General features: G+C 44.5%; 2 protein-coding genes across 5 annotated transcripts in view; one reads left to right on the plus strand and one right to left on the minus strand.

The window, feature by feature from the left end:
- LOC143958174 (pulmonary surfactant-associated protein D-like) overlaps positions 1 to 21480 on the minus strand; it is a 605930-nt gene that overhangs the window by 440011 nt on the left and 144439 nt on the right. The gene's annotated exons all lie outside the window — the stretch shown is intronic.
- LOC143958172 (pulmonary surfactant-associated protein A-like) overlaps positions 1 to 21480 on the plus strand; it is a 186743-nt gene that overhangs the window by 93329 nt on the left and 71934 nt on the right. For 2 of the 4 annotated variants that reach the window (XM_077467636.1, XM_077467638.1), the window contains exon 1: positions 10336 to 10449. The exons of 1 other annotated variant lie outside the window; for it this stretch is intronic. Coding sequence is in view for 1 of the 3 variants with exons in the window: in XM_077467637.1 (XP_077323763.1) it covers positions 10395 to 10449 (55 nt within the window). In the remaining 2 variants the exon portion in view is untranslated. Of the gene's footprint in view, positions 1 to 10335; positions 10450 to 21480 lie in introns of those variants that run through there. One more of the 4 variants, XM_077467637.1, reaches the window with a different exon arrangement.

Raw genomic sequence — 21480 nt, forward strand, 5'->3', positions numbered from 1 at the left:
AGTGACACTAATGCAGCGATCAGAAAAACGATCGCTTAGTGACACTGGCAAAAGGGGGTGAAAGGGTTAACTCTAGGGGCAATCAGGGGGTTAAACCTTTATTGGGGGGGGTAGGGGGCTACCCTGGACCTAACACTAACTGCCCTGACAGTTTTTACTGTCACAACTGACACTAAATGCCGTGATCAGTAAATAAATGATCACTGCAATCAGTGACACTGTGACGGGGGGGGGGGGGATCGGGGGGGATTTGTGTGCCTATGTGTACCTACATGTCAGTGTAGTGTTGGTGCATTTACTATTGTGTTCTCCTTGTAGTGTGGTCAAAAAGACTGCCCCGAGGAGAATGACATCACTTCCTCCCTGCCTGTGTTTACACTACACAGGCAGGGGAAGCTTCTCATTCGCCAGGAGCGATCGAGAGGGGATGGCCAGAAACCAACGGCCATCCCCTCATCCCGGATCGCTCCTAATGTGAAACGGACCGCCGCAGCCAGCGGGAGGGGGTCCGATCGGACCCCCCACCCGCTGGAAGGCAAGCACGTACATGTTCGTGCTTGTGCCTGTCAGTGCCATTCTGCCGACGTACATTGCCATGCAGCGGTCCTTAAGTGGTTAAGCATAATTAAAATCACTGCTCCTGACAAAACTATTTTTTTTTATTTATTTATTTTGCATGGATACATGTCCTCCAGAGCAGTACCCAGACCCCCATGCCCCTTTTATGGTCAGTTAATTGCATATAAGCCTTCAAAATGTGCACTTTTGATTTTTCATGTTCAGCTATAGACTTTAATCGTATCAGCCCCGGAAGATTTTACCCCCTTCCTGACCAGATCACTTTCGTGATTTGACACTGTCTTGCTTTAACTGACAATTGCGCAGTCGTGCAATGTTGCACCCAAAAAATTGAGGTCCCTTTTCTCCCCACAAATAGAGCTTTCTTTTGGTGGTATTTGATCACCTCTACGTTTTTTATTTTTTGGGCTATAAACAAAAGAAGAGCGTAAAGTTTGAAAAAAAGCAATATTTTTTACTTTTTGCTATAATAAATATCCCCTAAAAATATATAAAAAAAAATGTTTCCTCAGTTTAGGGTGATATGTATTCTTCTACATATTTTTGGTAAAAAAAATCTCAATAAGTGGATATTGATTGATTTGCGCAAAAGTTATAGCGTCTACAAAATAGGGGATAGTTTTGTGGCATTTTTATTATATTTTTTTTATTATTAGTAATGGCAGCGATCTGCGAATATTATTGTGACTGCAACATTATGGCGAACACATCAGGCACTTGACACTATTTTGGGACCATTGTCATTTTTATAAGGATCAGTGCTATAATAATGCACTGATTACTGTGTAAATGACACTGGCAGGCAAGGGGTTAAACACTAGGGGGAGATCAAGGGGTTAAGTGTGTCCTAGGGAGTGAGTCTATATTTGGGGGGATGGGCTTCCACTCACATGACAGTGATCACTGCTCCCGATGAAAGGGAGCGGTGATCTCTGTCATATCACAAGGCAGAACAGGGAAATGCCTTGTTTACATAGGCACTTCCCTGTTCTGTGGCTCCGTGACACGATCGCCAGTAACTGGCGGACATCAAGTCCGCGGGTCCCGGGGCATGGTCATGCTGTACGTGGCACGCGTGCCCGCTAGCCCCGCCAATTAAAGAGTACGTACAGGTACGCCCATTTGCTCACCACTGCCATTGTGCCGACGTATATCGCGTGCAGTGGTCGGCAAGTGGTTAATGGGGTTTGCTGTTTGGGTCAAAACTTTTCCCCTGTTCTGGAGTTCTGCTATGAACCAAGCAGGGGGGTGTTTTGTCCATCTCTAGCTATAATGTGCTCCGCCTCCTCAGTTCCGAGTTAAAACACCTGCTGCTGTCTCTGGGAACCGTACACCTGTTGTCCTGGCCTTATTTAGTGGTGAGTATGGGAGTATGGGACCACTCATTATGGTTCGCATTATGGCTCCCACGCTCTGCAACTCGTCTATCAATACTATACCACCTACCTATTTATTGTCTTCCATCTTAGGTACATCTGTACACAAATCAACCCCAGAAGAGCAAACTCGGTCTTGTGAAAAGCGTTTGGTACACTAGATGCTTGTGTATCATGTTTTCTATTCATAAGGTACACCAAGGAAATCCCCATGCTGTTTTTATCAATGAACTGTTATGTGTATTGTCGGACAATTCATTGTAGCTGCGAGTAGTTTTAAATTCGTTTTTTTCCTTTAGAAATTTAATTTTGCTGTCAGACTGTTCCAAACACGGGAAACATGCACCCCTTTACAGGCATTCTGTACAGTTTCTGCAAAACTAACTGCACTCCTGTGACCAGTTTTCAGCAGAGAGCAGGCTGAAGTCCACTCTCTGCTGACGTTACGGATGTCAGTCCACTGCGTCATCACGACAATAAAGTCTGGATCCACCAGGTGCCTGGATTGACAACCGGTGTCTTGTCAATTAGGGTCCTCCATCAGATGCTGTCCTCTGCGTACTGCGCATGCGCAGTACACAGGAGCACAGATTCCGAAAATTGCCGAGGACGAACGGCGCCTGCGCCGTGAGTCCAGGTTCTATCCCCACTATCCAAGTGGACATAGAGTTAGAATAAAAAAGAGCCGAGCGCAGCGAGGCCGAGCCCGAAGCGTGGCGAGCGAAGCTCGCCCGCGAGGGGCCCTCTAAAATTCTAAACCCTATGTCCACTTGGATAGTGGGGCTACCTCCTCCACTCACGGCGCAGGCGCCGTTCAGCTTCGGAGATTTTCCGAAGCTTCGTCTGCTCCGTACTGCGCATGCGCAGTACGGAACGGACACATATCGATGGCCGGACTCTATTAGGCAGAACACCGGCTCAGACTCTCAGCGAGCCGCTGAGAGCCTGACCTGTCCACCCTGCCCTCTACACAGCCCAGCGCTCCAGTGAGTGAGGAGGGGGCAGAGCAGAGAGTTGTGACTGACAGTCTACAGCTCTCTGTTCATGGAGCTCTAAAAACCAAGCGATGTTGGTGGTGTTCGATCACTCAGTTCTCAGTGCAGAGACGCCAGGGGACAGATAATATGAAATAAGAATTTTGGTTAATTATGATTATTCATGCTTCTGATGCCTGAACATGGTGCCGATGTGTAGGTGTCCCCATCTGCCCAAAAGCAGATGGGGACACCAGGAGACATGGAAAAGCCTCCCTTTATACACATCACAGTTCCCAATGTGAGACAAAAATCGCTAGCGCCAACCAAGGAATCACACAAGGAGGCAGGGTATATAACAATACTGGAATAAAAATTGTGTTGGAGAATGAGTAACCTAGTATAGTATCAAAGTGTAACGAGGTCTCTAGGGATTCATCACTACACCTATGCCATGCCTGCTCTCCGTTTGGCCCTGGGTGGGGTCCCATCTGACTCTGCCCCCTCAGCTCCCTGGGGTGGCATCTGCTGCCGCCGTCTTGAGGCCACACACCTGGAGCCATGGTCAAGCTCAGTGGTAAGTATGGGGACCCACAACCCCTCCTACCCTGTGCCTTTATAACTAATACTGTGCTATATTGCCAAACATATATATATTTTTGTTCATCCTAGGTACATTGTTACACACATCCACCCCTGAAGAGCGAGCTGGATCTTGCGAAACTAGTCGGGTAGTATTATGCTTGTCTACTATGACTACTACTACATTTATGTACCAATATTCCTTGTTCATGTATCTTTTTTAATTGGCAACTGTTGGTGTTATTTATGCATGTAAACAATTGTATTTGAATAAACCATATACTATATTACTATATTTACTACTGTTATGTTTACTGGCGCAAACAGTACCCACTTCATTTAAAGTCCCAGGGTGAATCCTTTGTTTTTTATATCCTTCATAGAGTGCATTGTACAGCTGACTTTCTTTACAGAGCTGGTTGTGAAGAGAATTCACAGTGTATCGGTGTAACCACGTGCAGGGTAACCTTATACATTTAGTATGGAGATGACCAAAGCTTAGGAGGTATTGGAACAAGGTCATCACAACCTTAAGTTGACTTTATGGTATTACCATGAATCCTGATCCTCTAACATGTATACTAGGCTATGTTGACTCCACTGTGTTGGATAATAACTTAACCTTAACTGTTTCAAGATCACTCTTTATAGCACAGAAAATGCTAGCTCTAAAATGGGTACCTGCTATTCCACCAATTATAGAAGAGTGGAAATCTGAATCAAAGACGTATATTATTATTAAAGGTGTTTATTTTAAAGTTTTTGAACATACATAAAGCATACAAAGCAAACAGTACACATGTCAAAGAGTCTCCCTCAAGAGGTGAATACAGAGGCATCGATGAAGATACCCCGCTGGAGTAAACCAAACTGTTACCATTATATGCTTAAACATAGAAAAACCCCAACACAACAAAGACACAGCAACAGACATACCAACATTCCCGCACACACACCCATCACACTCACACCTGTCACCGTCCCATTATGCAGTATCAATTTAACATAAATAGCTGCCACATAAGGTCATACAATAGCTGATTACCACCCTGTTTCGTTCCCCCCCCCCATACCTGGAACCACCAACTACAGAGCCCGAGCCTCCGGCCCTACCCCCGCAGTCCCCCAGGGGGTCCTGTGAGGATAGGACCGTCCCCCAGAAAGAACCAGAGACATCCAACCATGGTTGCCACACCTTATGAAACTTTTTCAAGCAAGCTCTGTGTTTATACACTATTTTAAATTTAGGGAGTTCACCATTAATAATACCATACAGTGATTGAATTCTGGGAGGAACATTTTCTTTCCAGTGCAATAAAATTACTTTACGTGCATAAAATAAAATGGTACGCAGAAGAGTCCGAGCTGACGCCCTGTGGACAAAGTCATTCAATATACCCAGCAGCCCCACCTCAGGGGTTTGAGGCACCGGGAGAGCAAGATGATCATCAAAGAATGTAAACAGGTCCGTCCAATACGCATCCAGTCCAGGACAACTCCAAAACATATGAAATAAATCAGCATTATCGTGAGTACATCTAGGACACAAGGCCTCAGTTCTCAAACCCATTCTAGCCAGTCTAGCCGGAGTGTAATGCAGCTGATGAATAAACTTAAACTGAACATATTGGTCGGAAGTGCTGATAATATCCTGGAAGCAGGTTTCAGTAGTTTCCTCCCACCCCTCCTCTACCAGGGCAGGTATCAAATGCTTCCACTTCACATATGAATTGCGAAATGGGTCTGCTCCTACCCTGGAGAGGTGATCATAAAAAGTTGTAACCTGTTTAGTAAGACCCGGGTAAGACATCAGGTCCTCCATAGGGGACTCCTGAAGCTCTATGTGCAAGGAACCAAACAGCGCCCGAATGGCATGTCTAAGAAGTAGATACTTATAGAAAAATTTATGATCTAGTGAGAAGGTACCCCGTAAGTTTTCAAAGGATTCAAACTCATTTCCCTTGATGATATGGGACAAGCGCAGAACATGCAGCCTAGACCACCATTGGGAGTCTGGATGCCCCTGTAGTTCAGGTATACTGGGATTGTCCCATAGCGGGGTTTGTGGTGACCTGCCCGGGGTAGAAATAGAAAGGAGCTTCTCTCCCTCTCTCCAGGCCAGTAGACCCACCTCCATAGGGGAAAATCTAGAGCATTTAGAATTTAGAGCCCTGTGCAGTACGTCATTAACCGAGTCAAACGGGGCATGGAGGATTGACATGAGAGTGGCGGAGGGGGGCTGAGGGTTGGAATGCAGCCAATCATATATATATGTCAGTTGGGAGGCAAGGAAATACTTGCCTAAGTTCGGGTGGGCCAGGCCTCCTTTCGATTTAGAGGATTGCAAAGATGTCTTGGCAAACCGCGGATGGGAGTTTTGCCAGATAAAGGAGGACACACTGGATTCTATTTTCATAAATACCTTTTTTGGGAGATAGACCGGGGCGGCTCGAAAACAATATAGAAATTTTGGGAGGAATATCATTTTAAAGATGTTAATACGACCTATTAAGTTGAGAGGGAGAGTTGCCCATGCTTGAAGTCTGTCAACCATCTGCTTTGTGATTGGGGCAATATTTAAGGCTTCATATTTGGGGAGCTCGTTATGTATCTGAATGCCCAGATATTTGAATGACTGGGACGTCTGAAGTTTAGAGGTGTTCAAGTAATCGTAGGAGCAGCGAGGGCCAATGGGAAAAGCTATCGACTTATCCCAACCTACCCTCAGACCAGACACATCCTCAAACTCCTCAACCACCCGCATGAGTCCATGGAAGGAGCTTTCCTTACCATCTAAATAAATCAAGGCACCATCTGCATACAAAGATATCTTTTCCTCCAGTAATCCTACTCGGGTGCCCCCTATCCCCGAAGTCTGCTGCACCGCCAGGGCCAAGGGCTCAATGGCGATGGCGAACAGGAGCGGGGACAGGGGACACCCTTGTCTAGTCCCCCTAAACAACCGAAATGGTGACGAAACATCTCTATTAGTTCTCACCCTCGCACTCGGCTTAGCGTATAGCAAGTGGACCCATTTTGTAAATAGTGGGCCAAAGCCCATGTTAGCCATTGTCTCCCACAAAAATGACCAACGCACCGTATCAAATGCCTTTAACACATCTAAGGACAATACCAGGCTACTATGTTTATCCCTACATGCTCTATGGATATGTAGATATAATCTGCGTATGTTGTCAAAAGTGCTACGTCCGGGCATAAACCCAGCCTGATCTGGCGAGATTAATGTAAGTATAACTTTTTGCAAACGAAGAGCTAAATATCTTGGCCAAAATTTTTGCGTCATGATTTAGGAGGGAGATAGGACGGTAGGACTCACATAGCAATTTGTTTTTGCCCGGCTTGGGCAAAACCACTATCAGGGCTTCATTCATGGAGTCAGGAAGAGATCCCACGTTCAAAGACGCTCTGTACGTGAGGAGTAGTTTAGGGGCTACCAGTTCAGTATAGGTCTGGTACCACGCCGTAGGGATACCATCAAGGCCGGGAGCCTTCGATGGCGGTAGGGAACCTATCGCTGCCTCCACCTCCTCAAGAGTAATTTCCTGCTCAAGGAGGTCTCGCTGGGCCTCCTCCAGTCCAGGAAACACCAACGACGAGAAAAAACCCCGAAATGCAGCCTCCGATGGGGGCACTGGATCGTCATAAAGTCTGCTGTAGTATGAGGTAAATTCCTGATTTATCGCCACCGGGTCTTCAGTAGTAGAACCATTGGGCAGTTGTATGGCAGAGATGGAACTATCCAGATAATCCGTATGAGCAAGGAAGGCTAATAGCCTCCCATTCTTACCCCCGTGTTCATGTAGTTTTGCTGTCAGGTTTAGTTGTTGTAGTTTAGTCGTGTCTACAAGATGCAATTGCAACAGCTTATGGGCATTCGTCAGTTCACCTCGAGTAGTCTCCGTCGGGTTGAGCGTATGCCTACGTTTAGCCTCCTCAAGGGAACGTTCGAGATCCAGTTGTTGGGCCCTCCCCGCTCGTCTATGATGCTTAATACGGGATATGTACGAACCGCGCAATACTGCTTTAAAGGCATCCCAGGTAGGACCCGCTGCCGTGGTGCCAATGTTCGTGGACCAGTAGTCTGTCATATCTGAGGGAATGGCCTCTTGTATCCCCGGCGTGGACACCCACAAGGGGCTAAGTTTCCACACCCTAAATGAAGGACAGTGTCCCAGGGAAATAGTAACCTGCAGTAGTGAGTGATCCGACACTGTTTGAGAGATATATTTAATTGCCCTGACGACCGGCAGGAAACTCCCGGTGGCCAGTGCATAGTCTAGTCTGGACAGAGAGCCATACGTTTTGGATTGACAGGAGAATACCTTTACCCCCGGGAACTTCCACGCCAAATATCAACATATCCATATGCCTCACACCATTTACTAAACAATCTAGATTCGTTCCCATGGGGTTTCAACCGATCCAAATCAGGCTGTAGCACTGAGTTGAAATCCCCCACAATAAACGTAGGGCAAACAGGTAACAGTGATAACTTAGTACTCAAATCGGAGAATACCGTGACCGTGGCTGGCGGAGGAACATAGATTGTGACCAGAATGACAGGAGTTCTCAGCACCGTGGCATGTAACACTAAAAATTGACCCCTGGGGTCCGAGATCACTTGATGGCACTCAAACTGTAGCCCTTTGCGTATTAAGATGGCCACCCCACGAGCATAGTTGGAGTAAGTGGAGTGAAAGTTGTGAGCCACCCAACACTTTTTTTTTAACGCAAGGATTTTTTAGCCCACCAGATGAGTCTCCTGAAGACAAAGAATATGCGGGTGTAGTCGTTTAATCTGCTCAAACACCAATGCACGCTTAAATTTAGAATTCAGCCCCCGAACATTCCAGGAGCATATGTTTACCTCAGCCATGGGAGGGTTGGGAATAGCACACAAACGGGAACAAGCGGGTGCTGCCCGCCCAGGAACCCCAAAACAGTACCTCGCCAGACAGCCAGAGCCACAGTACCTCCAGCGGGACAGGGTGACACATACATACTCCCATCCATCCACACACCACACACTCCACACCCATACAACAGACAACAAATAAAGAGCTGCCAAGTAGCAGCAACAACCCTGCCCTGCTCCCACGGAAATGGAGCGGGCTTGTACCCAAAACTAGGGCCATGCGTGGGGCGCATGGCCTGATAGCCATGCAATTAACCGCAACTAGTCAACTTCACCACAATGTGGCTCAAGATCGTTCTGCCTGGAGTCCCAGGTACTCATCCAAAAAATGGAGGAGAAAAAAAGTCCCGCAACATAAAAAAATAAATCATGTCAGTCCCAACATGTTTCAATAAGAGCAGCAGAGACCCGCCTCCCTGACCAAAGGCAGTTGCAAAAAAGGGGGGCATAGAAGAAAATAGAAACGATAACCATCCAGGCCAATATCCTTCAGGCAGGAGCTTGAGGAGGTTGGGGTAGGGATTCCCACCATGCAAGGACATTCTTGGGTGACTGGAAGAAAAGAACCTTCTCCTGATAGACAATGCGCAGGGTAGCCAGGAATATCGTGGAGTACTTCACTGCGTGTTCTCTCAGCTTTTGTTTAACAGACTGGAATTGCGCCCGTTGGTTGCGAACAGCCACAGAATAATCTGGATACAGTGACACAGCAGCATTATTGATCTTCAAGCTGCCTTTCACTCTGGCCGCCCGCAGTATAGCATCTCTGTCTCTGTAGTTCAGCAACCTAATAACCATAGTACGTGGCGGATTGCCTGCGGGGAGAGGTCTGCCTGGGACTCTGTGAGCCCGTTCTATCACAGAGCAGGGGGATGGTGTGCAGCACATTGGCAAGCGTCGGGCCCCGGCCGCTCCCCTCCGCCTCCTCTCCCTCTGAGATCTGTGACTCCAGGATCGGGGGGACCGGATGTCCCGGGGAGGACGGCGGAGAGAATTCCCCAAAAAGATCCGACGTGGAGGCCGGAGAATCACAGAGCTCCGCGGTGGTGGTCCGGCGGCCATCTTGGCCCGAGCGTGTGTGCGCAGACATTCGCGCCGGCGGCTGCCTTCTGCGTTTGCCCATCCGCCGATATCACCTGCCAGGGAAGCGGGGGGGTCCTCCGGTGCAGTCGGTGTCTTTCGATCGGCGGTTAGTGCGGGATTAACCCAGGATGGAGCAGGATTGTAGCGGGAGAAGACGGAGCTGCTCAGAAAGATGTCCGCTCACATGACCACCTAGGCCACGCCCCGCCAATCAAAGACGTATATAATTTTAAAAAGCATACACACCTCTTCCGCAATACAATGGCAAATTTGATGCAATATGGTCCAGTTGGATAGATGTAATGAACCTCTCAATTGCTTATTTCATATATCAATTTCAATGCTAACTGTGGTTAGAGTGAATGTTTATAGAATGCCACCAAAGTTTTCAGGTGATGGGAATTTGTGTGCTCAGTGCTGTCTTTTAGTCCTATCTTTATCTTTCATTGTCTATCTTTCCTGTGTGACAACGTGTTTCTATGTTACTATGTACATTTTTCTATCTTTAGAGCTATAAACTTTTCTATCTTTAAATAAAATCTGACTTTAAAAAATTTAATTATTTGTGCAATACTGTAAAGTAAATTTTGACAGTGCCATGTTTCCTGAAATCCATTTTTCATTTACTGTCATCTCTGTAAAAAAAAGGGTTATGCACACAGAAGTTTAATAATTGTAGATCTTCTATGTCTCATGGTAAACCAAAGCATGTCTTTGTAAACACTAAAAATCTGCTTACTGGAATCATTCTTTTATTTAGAAGAGATTTGGGGGTCAAAGTTTGTATTTGCTGTTTTTGATTTACTTACTGTAGTTTGCAGGTCGAAATATGTACATAGTCAGATAACATATCAGTACATATATATGACCACTCTGGATCTTCTGCTTCATCTTCTCAAGGTCTCTTGTGTCTACCTTGGTGAGTACCATTGTACAATTAAGTACCATTTAAATGAGCACCTTACTTCTATTTCTCAATACATTTATATCTATGTATTGGTAGGTCCAGCTGCCAAAATGACTTAACCTGTTAACAACCGGCCCATAGCCGAATGATGGCTACAGGGCGGTTACTTAACATGTTGACAAAATTTATGAAGAAAAAATACTAATTTGCTAAATTTCATAACAGAAACAAAGAAAAAATTAATTTGCTTTACAGAATTTTCGGTCTTTTTTCTTTTATAGCACAAAAAATAAAAAACCCAGCGGTGATTAAATACCACCAAAAGAAAGCTCTACTTGTGTGAAAAAAAGGACAAAAATTTCATATGGGTACAGTGTTGCATGACTGAGTAATTGTCATTCAAAATGTAAGAGCACCCAAAGCTGAAAATTGGTCTGGTTATAAAGGGGGTTTAAGTGCCCAGTGGTCAAGTGGTAAATGACTTTTTTCTGTTAGAAATGTCATTTTGTGCAGGGACTGTTCTAAACACGGGAAACACACGCCACTTCACAGGCATACTATAGACACCCCCCAGGCACGATATTTAAAGGAATATTTCACTTTGTTTTTTCATTTTAAGCATCATTAACCATTATTATATTATTTATTCACAACTCCGTTTTTTATTTTTTGCGATATGAGCGAAAAAAGAGCAGAAATTTGGGGAAAAAAACAATATTTTCTTCTTTCTATTTTAAAAGGAATCCAACAAAATCGAATTTTTGTCATAAATTTAACCCAAAATGTATTCTGCTACATGTTTTTGGTAAAAAAAATTCTGTCAAGTGCATAATAATTGGTTTGTGTGATCATGTACAGATGTGTGCAGGTGATCACAGACATGTGATTTTAGTGGGACATATGTGGGGGACATGTGTTTTTATTATTTGGGGACATGTGTGTTTAGTATTTGGGGACATGTGTGTTTTGGGGACATGTGTGCATGTGTGTTTTACACTAGACTGGTGATCAGTGAGTGAAAAGCTGTAAAAAAACAGCTCATACTCACTGATCACCAGCCGGATGCAGGGATCTGCTCTCCTCTCCTCAGCGACGTCTTCCGTGTGAGGAGAGCCGATTGCCTGGCAACCGGCTGTTTGTTTACATCACATGGCGGCTGTGATTGGACACGGCTGTCATGTGATCAGGAGGGCCAATCACAAAGCCCTCCTGCTGATCCGAGATGCGCCATGTCCGGGTGACACGAGTGCATCGGGATTGTGCCGCTGTGCGGGCGCACGGGCAATCCCCCTCCTTCTGAAGGACGTTGCTGAACATCCAGTCAGAAGGAGAGAGCTCCCACCCGGCCAATGTATATATACTTCCCGGGTGGGAAGTACTTAAAATCAGTGCTCCAGAAAAAACTGACATTTTTAAAACTTTTATTTGCATTGATACATGTCCCCTGGGGCAGGAGCTGGTCCCCAAACCCTTTTTAGGACAATAACTTGCATATTAGCCTTTAAAATTTGCACTTTTGATTTCAAATGTTCGCGTCCCATAGACTTTAATGGGGTTCTAAAGTTTGCGCAAATTTTCGGTCCGTTCGCAGGTTCTGGTGCAAAATGAACTGGGGGGTGTTTGACTCATCCCTAGTCCAGAGCAGCAAAAACAATGTCATGGTTATGGACACAGGGCAACAGATAGAGAAGGCCACATACCAAAGACACATACACAGAAACAGCAAGCAGATCCCAATTTCATTTAAAGGTGGAAGATGTGGTTGAGCTGACACATACCTGTAAAGAGACAGAGAAGGAATGTTCAGGTGAGGCAAAACTTAAAGCAGAGATTGAAGTGCATATCACTTGTAGAAAGAATCATTTAGAGATAGAAGCCCCTGCAATGTGCTCCCCCAGCAATGTGCTGACCCCTTAAGGATGCTCAAATTTATTCGTCCATTTTGGCAACAGGTTTTAAGACTGATGGACAAGCTCGCTGGTCGGGCATTGTCCCTCACTTATCACCACTGTCTTCTCTTCCAAACCCCGCCTGACACCCCAAAACACTTAGTAAGGCTCGTTCACTCCATATGTGTCTCTATGCTATCGACTATAGCACTTCATTGGAAGTCCCCGTCGATCCCTTTATCTCAAGTTCTCTCACGCATTGATCAAGTAATGCTGACTGAAAAGATTTTCCATACTCTGCAGGACACGACTCATATATATGACCTAAAGTGGAACCCATGGTTCCTATTCCGATTACTAAAATGATCATACCTTGGGTTTTTTCTCTTGGCTATCTGCAATTTTTTCTTTTTTTTATTTCCTTTCTGAACTTTTCTCCTCTCTTTCTTTGTATAGTCTATTCTTATACATTTTAGATATGAAGGTCAGAACATTGAATATTTTATCTTTTCTCTTTCTTGCAGTCTTTTGTTGGATGTAAGATCTACACTAATGTTTATATTTTTTGTTTGGTCTGTAGAGTCCTATGGTCTGTTTACCACTTTATTACAATCTTGTCATCCAACTGCTTATGATGTATATGTCATCTGATCCTTTTTGCTGACACTGTTTTCTATTTATCGCTTTAATAAACCTTTTTTGAAAACAAAAAAAAGGATGCTCAAATTTATACTGTTATGAGGGTGGGGTGGAAGTTTGTTAATTAATCATGGGTTAATATAAGAATGGCTAACAATCAAAGTGGATCTTTCACTTCTAAAGTCAGAATTGCAAGAGACCAGAGGCCAAGATAATATCAACACATAAAACTTAGGTAAGCTAGTCCAGAGCAACAAAAAACAATGTCAAGGTTATGCACACAGGGCAACAGATAGAGAAGGTGACATACTAAAGACATGTAGCGTCCTGCTCCTGATGTGCAGACAATATTGTTGTTTTTAAGTTAATCATCTGAAGCTGTAGTTTGGCTCAGAATAATTTCTCTAAAAGTTCTGGTTTCTGTAACAGTCCAGTTGGGTTGCACTGATTTCCACCTGACCGTAGGTGTCGCTGTCACAGTCAGTGGGTGTGGAACAGCAGCAGGCTGGATGCATTGAATATCCCCTCTTGCTCAGAAATGGTTCAGTGGGGGTGGTTGCCCTGCCGTGCATTCTGGGAGAGGGTATTTAAGGTACTGACATTTTTTTGGGTTTGTTTCCCGGGGTCCATGATCCCAACCCCAGGGTCCTCCTGGCCTGGGGTCTGTGTCGCATGGTCTTGTGCCTCAGGGCCTGCTGGCCCGAGGCTTTGCAACTGATAGTGTAAGCCCAGGAATGTCTTGGGGCCTGCTGATCCAGGGGTTGTCCTGTGCTGTCTCGCCCGCGGGGAGAAACCAAGGAAAGCTGAAGGATCCAGGGGAGGACTTCTCCAGTGGAGCTCCTCTCTGAAGGAGCCTGGAAACTCAGTTTGAGGATGCATCACAGATCAATATCTTTACAGTATCGCCGGGTCGGCTGAAAGAATCTGGTACTGTATGGTAGATCTTCCTAAAAACTCTCAAGAATCTCTAAGTTCAGTTAACAAGTCTGTGGCAGAGACTTTGTTGCGCATCTACTTTCAGGAACCACTAAGTTTAATTAACAGGTCTGTGGCAGAGACTTTGTTTGGCATGTCCATGGCTGCTAGGTCAAGTGAGATAGGCCTATCCAGTGACTGCTGGATCCAGTCTGTGGAGCTGTTTGCCCTCTGGATCTGAATGATACCTCTAACCCGCAATTACTAGGTGCCTGAACTCCCCTTATCCTCTAACCCTCTATTGAAGGACTGTGTCTTGTGTCTTTCTTTGGTATTACCCCTAAATAAATCTTCAAAAAGAACCACTAGTCTGATTTATCTTCATTTGGGCTACTTTCCACGGGACCCCCTAAGATGAAGAGGCGAGCAGAAGAGGTAACGGTAAGCCCGAATAAAACCAGCAGCTCCTTCGGGGGTTAGTGCTACATACACATACACAGAAACAGCAAGCAGATCCCAATTTCATTTAAAGGTGGAAGATGTGGTTGAGCTGACACATACCTGTAAAGAAACAGAGAATGAATGTTCAGATGAGGCAGAACTTGAAGCAGAGATTGAAGTGCATATCATTTGTAGAAAGAATCACTTATACTGCGTACACACAACTAGGTCAGACGAAATGAATCCGCCAGATATTACGATCGTGTATGGGATCCAGCGGACTTTTTTTCCCCAAAAGTCTGACGTTCCTAGAAATAAAACATGTTTTAAATCTGTCCAACGGACTCAAATTTCTAGCGTGAAAACCGTTTGTCTGTGTGCTAGTCCGACGGACCAAAAACGACACATGCTCTGAAGCAAGTACAAGACGGACACACTCAGTGTGGTAAAACTAGCGTTCATATTGAAGCTAGCACATTCCTCACCCTGCTAATTCTGTGATATTTTAATACAGTGCATTCTTTTCTTCTTTAGAATGCTAGAAGAATGAAGTTGTTTTGCTGTTCATATTCACACAGACTTCTCACAAACTTCTTTCTTCATTATTTATCCTCATCCCATGACTAATATTCTAGTTTTTAAAAGCCCGATCTCCATAAATAATGTTTCCAATCATTTTTTAGACTCATCTTTTATAATTTTATATTTCATCAATATTTATTTTACAATTATTATTTTACAATTTTAAGTTTTCAACATTTTCAAGTTACCACAATAACATTATTATGTTGTATTTTTTCGGAAACCTTAATGAGGTTGGTGTCCCTTGTAAATTTGGCATAGGGGGTTATTTATGAAAGGAAAATTCAATTTGCAATACAAGTGCAAAATGCACTTGGAATTGCACTGAAAGAGCACTTGGAAGTGCAGTCGCTGTGGATCCGAGGGTCACATGCAAGGAAACTAAAAAAACAGCATTTTAGCTTGCACATGATTGGATGATAAAATCAGCAGAGCTTCCCCTCATTTCAGATCTATCAAGTGCACCTGCAGTGCAATTTCAAGTGCACTTTGCACTTGTAGTTGGCACTTGTAGTGCTAAATGAATTTGCCTTTCGTAAATAGTGATGGCCGTACGGTTCGCCCAGTGGTCGTTTTGCGGTGAATTTCGGCTGTTCGCGGTCCGCCCGCTCGGTGGACTATTGGCGCCGTTCGCCTGGTGGACTTCCGTGTTTACTGTGTAAAAGAACTTTGACCTATGATGACACATCCATCATGGGGTACAGGACAGCCAATTGAGACATTACAGCACATGGACACTTGGACAGTCCCCCTAACTTATAAATAGACCTGATCCGGCGGCCATTTTACATTCTTTCTTCTGTCACTATAGGGAGAGGTTGCTGTGTGAAGCAGGGAGAGATTGCAGTGACCCAAATCGCTAGCTATTTGGTACACAAAAGTTCTTTTCAGGACTGGTATAGGTGTTAGGTGTAGTTCAGGATATAGGTTTGCTGTGTTACTGATTGTTACAGCAGCCTGAGTGTCTTTTGTCAGTTTAGAGAAAGGGACAGGACGGTGTGTCTGCTGTAGGGACAATCAGTTTAGTCATTAGCTGTTACTATCAGGTCCACAAAAGTGCTATTCCAGTTATTGTTCCAGTAGCCTCTGTTTTGTCAGCTTATATAGGGACAGGCAGGAAGCAGTGTGTGAGGCAGTGAGGGTCAGTTTAATCAGTAGCTGTTACTATATTAGGTCACAAAGGTTCTTTTCAGGACTGGTATCAGTGGTATGGTAATAGGCTTGTACACGTATAATATTCTTTCTTCCAAATATAGAAAGAATATTATACTTGACTGCTGCCCTTCTGCTGCAGTCTGCTAATCATTCACAACCTACTTGTTCCACAAAGGTCCTTATAAGGACTGGTAATAACCTGGTGTAGGGCGCTATAGTACATAGGGTTGAGTGAGGTACAGTCTGCTATTCTATAAGGACTGGTATAGGTCCACAATACATAGGGTTGAGGTGCACTACTGCTGACCGCTGCCCTATACTGTAGAAGTCCTTCATTGGTATAGGGATTGACGTACAGTCTGCTAATCAGTTACACACAACCTACTTGTTCCACAAAGGTCCTTATAAGGACTGGTAACTTGGTCTGTCTAGGGTGCTACAGTACATAGGGTTGAGTGAGGTACAGTCTGCCATTCTATAAGGACTGGTATAGGTCCACAATACATAGGGTTGAGGTGCACTACTGCTGACCGCTGCCCTATACTGCAGCAGTCCTTCATCGGTATAGGGACTGACGTACAGTCTGCTAATCAGTCACACACAAGCTACTTGTTCCACAAAGGTCCTTATAAGGACTGGTAAGGTATAGGGTAATACAGTACATAGGGTTGAGTGAGGTACAGTCTGCTATTCTATAAGGACTGGTATAGGTCCACAATACATAGGGTTGAGGTGCACTACTGCTGACCGCTGCCCTATACTGCAGCAGTCCTTCATCTGTATAGGGACTGAGAGTTTTGTCACATGGTCATTTAAAAAATGACAGGCAGAGGAAGAGGCAGGCCCTTCCGCAGGGGTGGTAGGGGTAGGGCAGGAGCAACAGGCTTGAGCCAAAGTGGGAAGTTGCAGAAGGTGCGTTCAATTACTTTAAAGGACGCACCAGACTTGGTTGAGTGGCTCACTCAGCCTTACTCTTCTGCACCCTCCTCATCCTCTCGATCTGCACCCTCTTCTTCACTCTCTGCTATGTGCACCCCCAAAGACACTACCACCAACAACACCACCACCACATACCTTCCGCTTGAGTCACAGGAATTATTTTCCGATCCATATCAAGACATTTCTTTTTTTCCAAATAGTTTTTATTAGAGTTTTAACAGAAATATGATTACAACAAACGTATGGATACAGAGTATACAATGATCACATATTGGAAGAAGTCGAATAGTAAGCAATTCAACACATTGTACACAAGAATAACAATAACAAAGTACCGATCGTGTACTGTAAGAGGAAGAGAAATTAGCTTACAATATGTATTTCCATAAGATCAGCAAGGGTAGGGGGAAAGGGAAAAAGAAAAGAAGGGTGGGAAAGAGGAGAGAGGAGATAAGAGATGATAAGAGATGGAGGAGAACAGTAATGTAGAGTTAATAAGCTAGAATTTGGATAAGCAAGGAAGGGACCGATGGATAATAACATACCTATATTCGTTATAAATAGAAACTAATAGAATTGGCAATATTCGTAATCAGGAAAAGGAACAACAAAGAGAGGAAAAGGATCTGTTTCATAATCAGTTCAGAGTAGACCAATCCACCCACGCCTTCCACTGGTTGTCAAAACTTATTCTAGACCCATTCTTATCAGCTAATAAAGATTCTAGTTTGTAATTTTGTCTGATGATATCGAGAGCTTATGAGGTGTTGGGAGAGCGGTCAGACTTCCAGTTTCTGGTGATCACTAACCTGGCCGCTAGTAGTAGATGTGTGATCACTGTACGACACTGAGGGGGAAAGTTTCCAATACCCAGATTCAAAACCGCTAGTTCAGGACTTATTGGTGTTAAGATACCCGAGATGCGCGAGATACACCGGAATATGCTCCCCCAAAAACTGGAGAGATGTTTACAAAACCAAAACATATGTGAGATGTTGGCAATCTCGCCACATCCCCGCCAACACAGGGGAGAGTTAGATGGCGAGATTTTTTCCATAAGGTACGGCGTCAAATACCAACGCAAAGCTATTTTCTGTGAGAGCTCCCAGTGGTTCACGCACCTTGAGGATCTGTAAATAGCCTGAAATGCTTTGTGCCACTCAGAAGGGGCGAAAACTTTGTTAAAATCAGATGCCCATTTAATATAAGGGCGGGAATTAGTAAACGTAAGTTTATCCTGAAATGTGGAGTAAAAAAGGGAAATCCCTTTAGTATTAGGTGAGGATAGAGCATAATATTTCCATAATTTATCAGGGATATAAATATGAACTCTGGAAGGTTCTAGTGATTTGAGAAAATGGGTTGCTTGCAAATGACCATAGTGATCCCTAGGAAGCAACGCAAATTCATCTCGCAGTACTGCGAAAGTTTTAAGGTGATCATCCTGGTATAGATCAGAGATGTAGGAAATACCCATAGCTTTCCACTTCGAATAGTTTGTATTAGGAATCAATTGGGATAGGATTTCTATGGGTACAGGGACCTCAGTAGTGCCGGAGGGTGTATCCGACAGTTTGTGTAAGTCCCTTCACGCTAACAACGAGGCCTGTAGGGTAAGTGGAAGATGGTGTAAAGAGAAAGGCCTCCATATGTCTGATAGTAGGAACAATCGTAAATCCTTTGTCGGGCTAAGGGCTTGCTCTATGCCGCACCAGAGAATATCTGGTGAAGGAGAGAGCCAGTGTTTAAGTGAGGTAAGTATGGCCGCTCTATGGTAGTCCTTGAGGTCAATCAGTCCCATTCCTCCTGCTGACCTATGCTTAATCAATAGATGTCTGGAGCATCTGGGTCGTTTGGCCCCCCAAATATATTGCCTAAGTATGGCATCAAGCGCTTTTAAGTGGGCGTGTTTGAGTGGAATGGGTAATGTGCGGAATATATATAGTATCTGAGGGAGTAGCAACATTTTGAAAGATGCAAGTCTTCCCGACCAAGTAAGCTCCGTTTTAGCAAGTCTATGTGTTTCTTTTTCTAATTTAGCAATTAAAGGTGTATAATTAGCGTCCGCTAATTTGAGTGGGTCATCCGTAATTTGTAGCCCTAAGTAGGGGAGACTAGACTTCGCCCATGAGTAGGGGAAATTGTCTTGTAAGCTAAGCTTAAGTTGAGGGGTAAGGTTTAAGCCTAAAATAAGGGACTTTGTAAAATTAACCTTATAATAAGATATGCGACTAAAATGGTTGAGTATAGAGTGGGCCTGCGGGAGGGAGGAATGAGGGGAGGACAGGAAAAGGATGATGTCATCTGCAAAAAGACTTATGTTATGGGATTTGTCTGCAAATAGAAAGCCCGGTATGTCAGGATGGGTTCTGATTTTTTCTGCGAGGGGTTCTATAAGAAGGTTGAAAATGGAGGGAGAAAGGGGGCACCCCTGTCTAGTCCCATTGGAAATATGGAAAGAGGAGGAAAGCATATTGGACGTGTACACCTGGGCACAAGGGGAGGAGTATAGTGCTAGAACCGCAGACAAAATGGGTCCCGAAAACCCGAATCTACTAAGTGTGTGGGACATATAACCCCAGTGTATCCTGTCGAATGCCTTCTCCGCATCTAAAGATAACAGCAGAGAAGGCATCCGACAGGACCCGGCAAACTGTAAAACATTCACAACCCTCCTGGTGGCATCGGACGCTTGTCGTTCCTTCGTAAAGCCCGTCTGCTCCGGTCCAATCAAGGACGGGAGGATAGGGAGAAGCCTAGAAGACAAAATCTTGGCATATAGTTTCACATCGGTGTTTAGTAATGAGATAGGCCGGAAATTGGCCGGGGTAGAGGGTTCCTTTCCAGGTTTCGGAATAGTGACTATATATGCTTTGAGCATCTCCGAAGGGAACGAGGCAGAGGACACTGCTGCAGAGTAAACCTCTTTCAAGGCTGGGGATAAGATTTGAGAGAAAACTTTGTAATAACAATTTGGTAGGCCATCGGGGCCAGGGGATTTCCCATTTGGGAGTGTCTTAGTGACCCGTCGGATCTCAGGTTCGGTGATAGGAGAGTTGAGGACATCTAATTGGTCTTGCGTTAGGGTAGGAAGGGAAAGATCAGTAAAAATTTTTTGAATGTCAGTCTCGGTGGGTTGTGGGGTGGTCGGGTCGTTTTTAAGGTTGTATAGGGAGGAGTAGTAATCCGCAAAGGAATTTGCAATGTCCAGGGGGTTATATAATTTACTGTTATCGCTCTTTCGGATTAAGAAGGGGATATTAGATTTAGTTTTGTGCTCTTTTAGCCTCCAAGCTAACAGTTTACCAGCCCTGTTGCCGGATGAGTAGTGTGACAGTTTCAAGTACTGGATATGTTTGTCGTATTGTTCTAGCAGTAGGAGCCTGAGATCCGAACGAAGTTTATTTAATGAATTCATCGTTTTAAGGTTTTTGTTCGTTTTGTTTTGGGCCTCTAGCCGTTTGATATCAGATAAAAGGGAATCTATCTTCAGTGTCCTCTGCCTTCTAACCCGTGAGTTCAATTGTATTAGAATACCCCTCATATAAGCCTTATGGGCACACCACATAGTAAAGGGATCAGATACTGTGTTGTTATTAAAAGTAAAATACTCTTGCAAATGCTTTGACAAATAAGACACATGCTGTGGTTGCTGAAGAAGAAAGGGGTTGGCACGCCAAACATTTGCGCATACCGAACAGCGCTTCTCATCTACTGTGATGGACACTGGGGCGTGATCTGACCATGTAATATCATGAATGATCGATGATGAGAGTCGTTGCAGAAGTAGTTTGTCCGTTAAAATTAAATCAATTCGTGAGTACGAGTTATGCCTGGAGGAGTGGTAGGAATAGTCCCTTTCAGTTGAGTGTTGGCAGCGCCAGACATCATACAATTCCTCCGTATGGAGTAGAGGTTGTAGAGTAGGCAGGGACCTTTTCGAGGATGAAGTTGTGTCCATTGTGTAATTGGGTGTGATATTGAAATCTCCACAAACTATCAATTCGCCTTTCTTAAGCAGGTCAACCTTACGGAGGTTTTTTTTCAAGAAGCGCAGTTGGTGTGTGTTGGGAGCGTAAACATTGACTAAGGTATACAGTCTATGATTAAAGGTGCCCACTATGATCAAGTATCGACCGTCTGGGTCAGCGTACGTCTCTTGCAACGAGAAAGTTACCGAGTCTTTTATGGCAATTAGGACTCCCTTTTTTTTTGCGGAAAAAGAGGCTCGGAAGATATGAGGGAATCTGCAGTGTTTAAAAGTGGGTTCACAAGAAGATGTCCAATGTGTCTCCTGTACACACAATACATCAGAGCCTAATCTCAGAGCTTCCTTCCACAGCGAGGCACGTTTGGCTGGATGGTTCAGGCCCCGGACATTAAAAGATGTTAGTGTGAACGACATTGGTCAGTAAAAAAAAGTGATAAACAAAGATCCTTAAGGAGTCCATACCTGCTCCAGGCAATCCAAGATGTATTGAAT

This window comes from Lithobates pipiens, unplaced genomic scaffold, assembly GCF_037356315.1.
Source record: "Lithobates pipiens isolate NorthernLeopardFrog02 unplaced genomic scaffold, aLitPip1_a1.2 Scaffold_59, whole genome shotgun sequence".
NCBI lineage: Eukaryota > Metazoa > Chordata > Amphibia > Anura > Ranidae > Lithobates > Lithobates pipiens.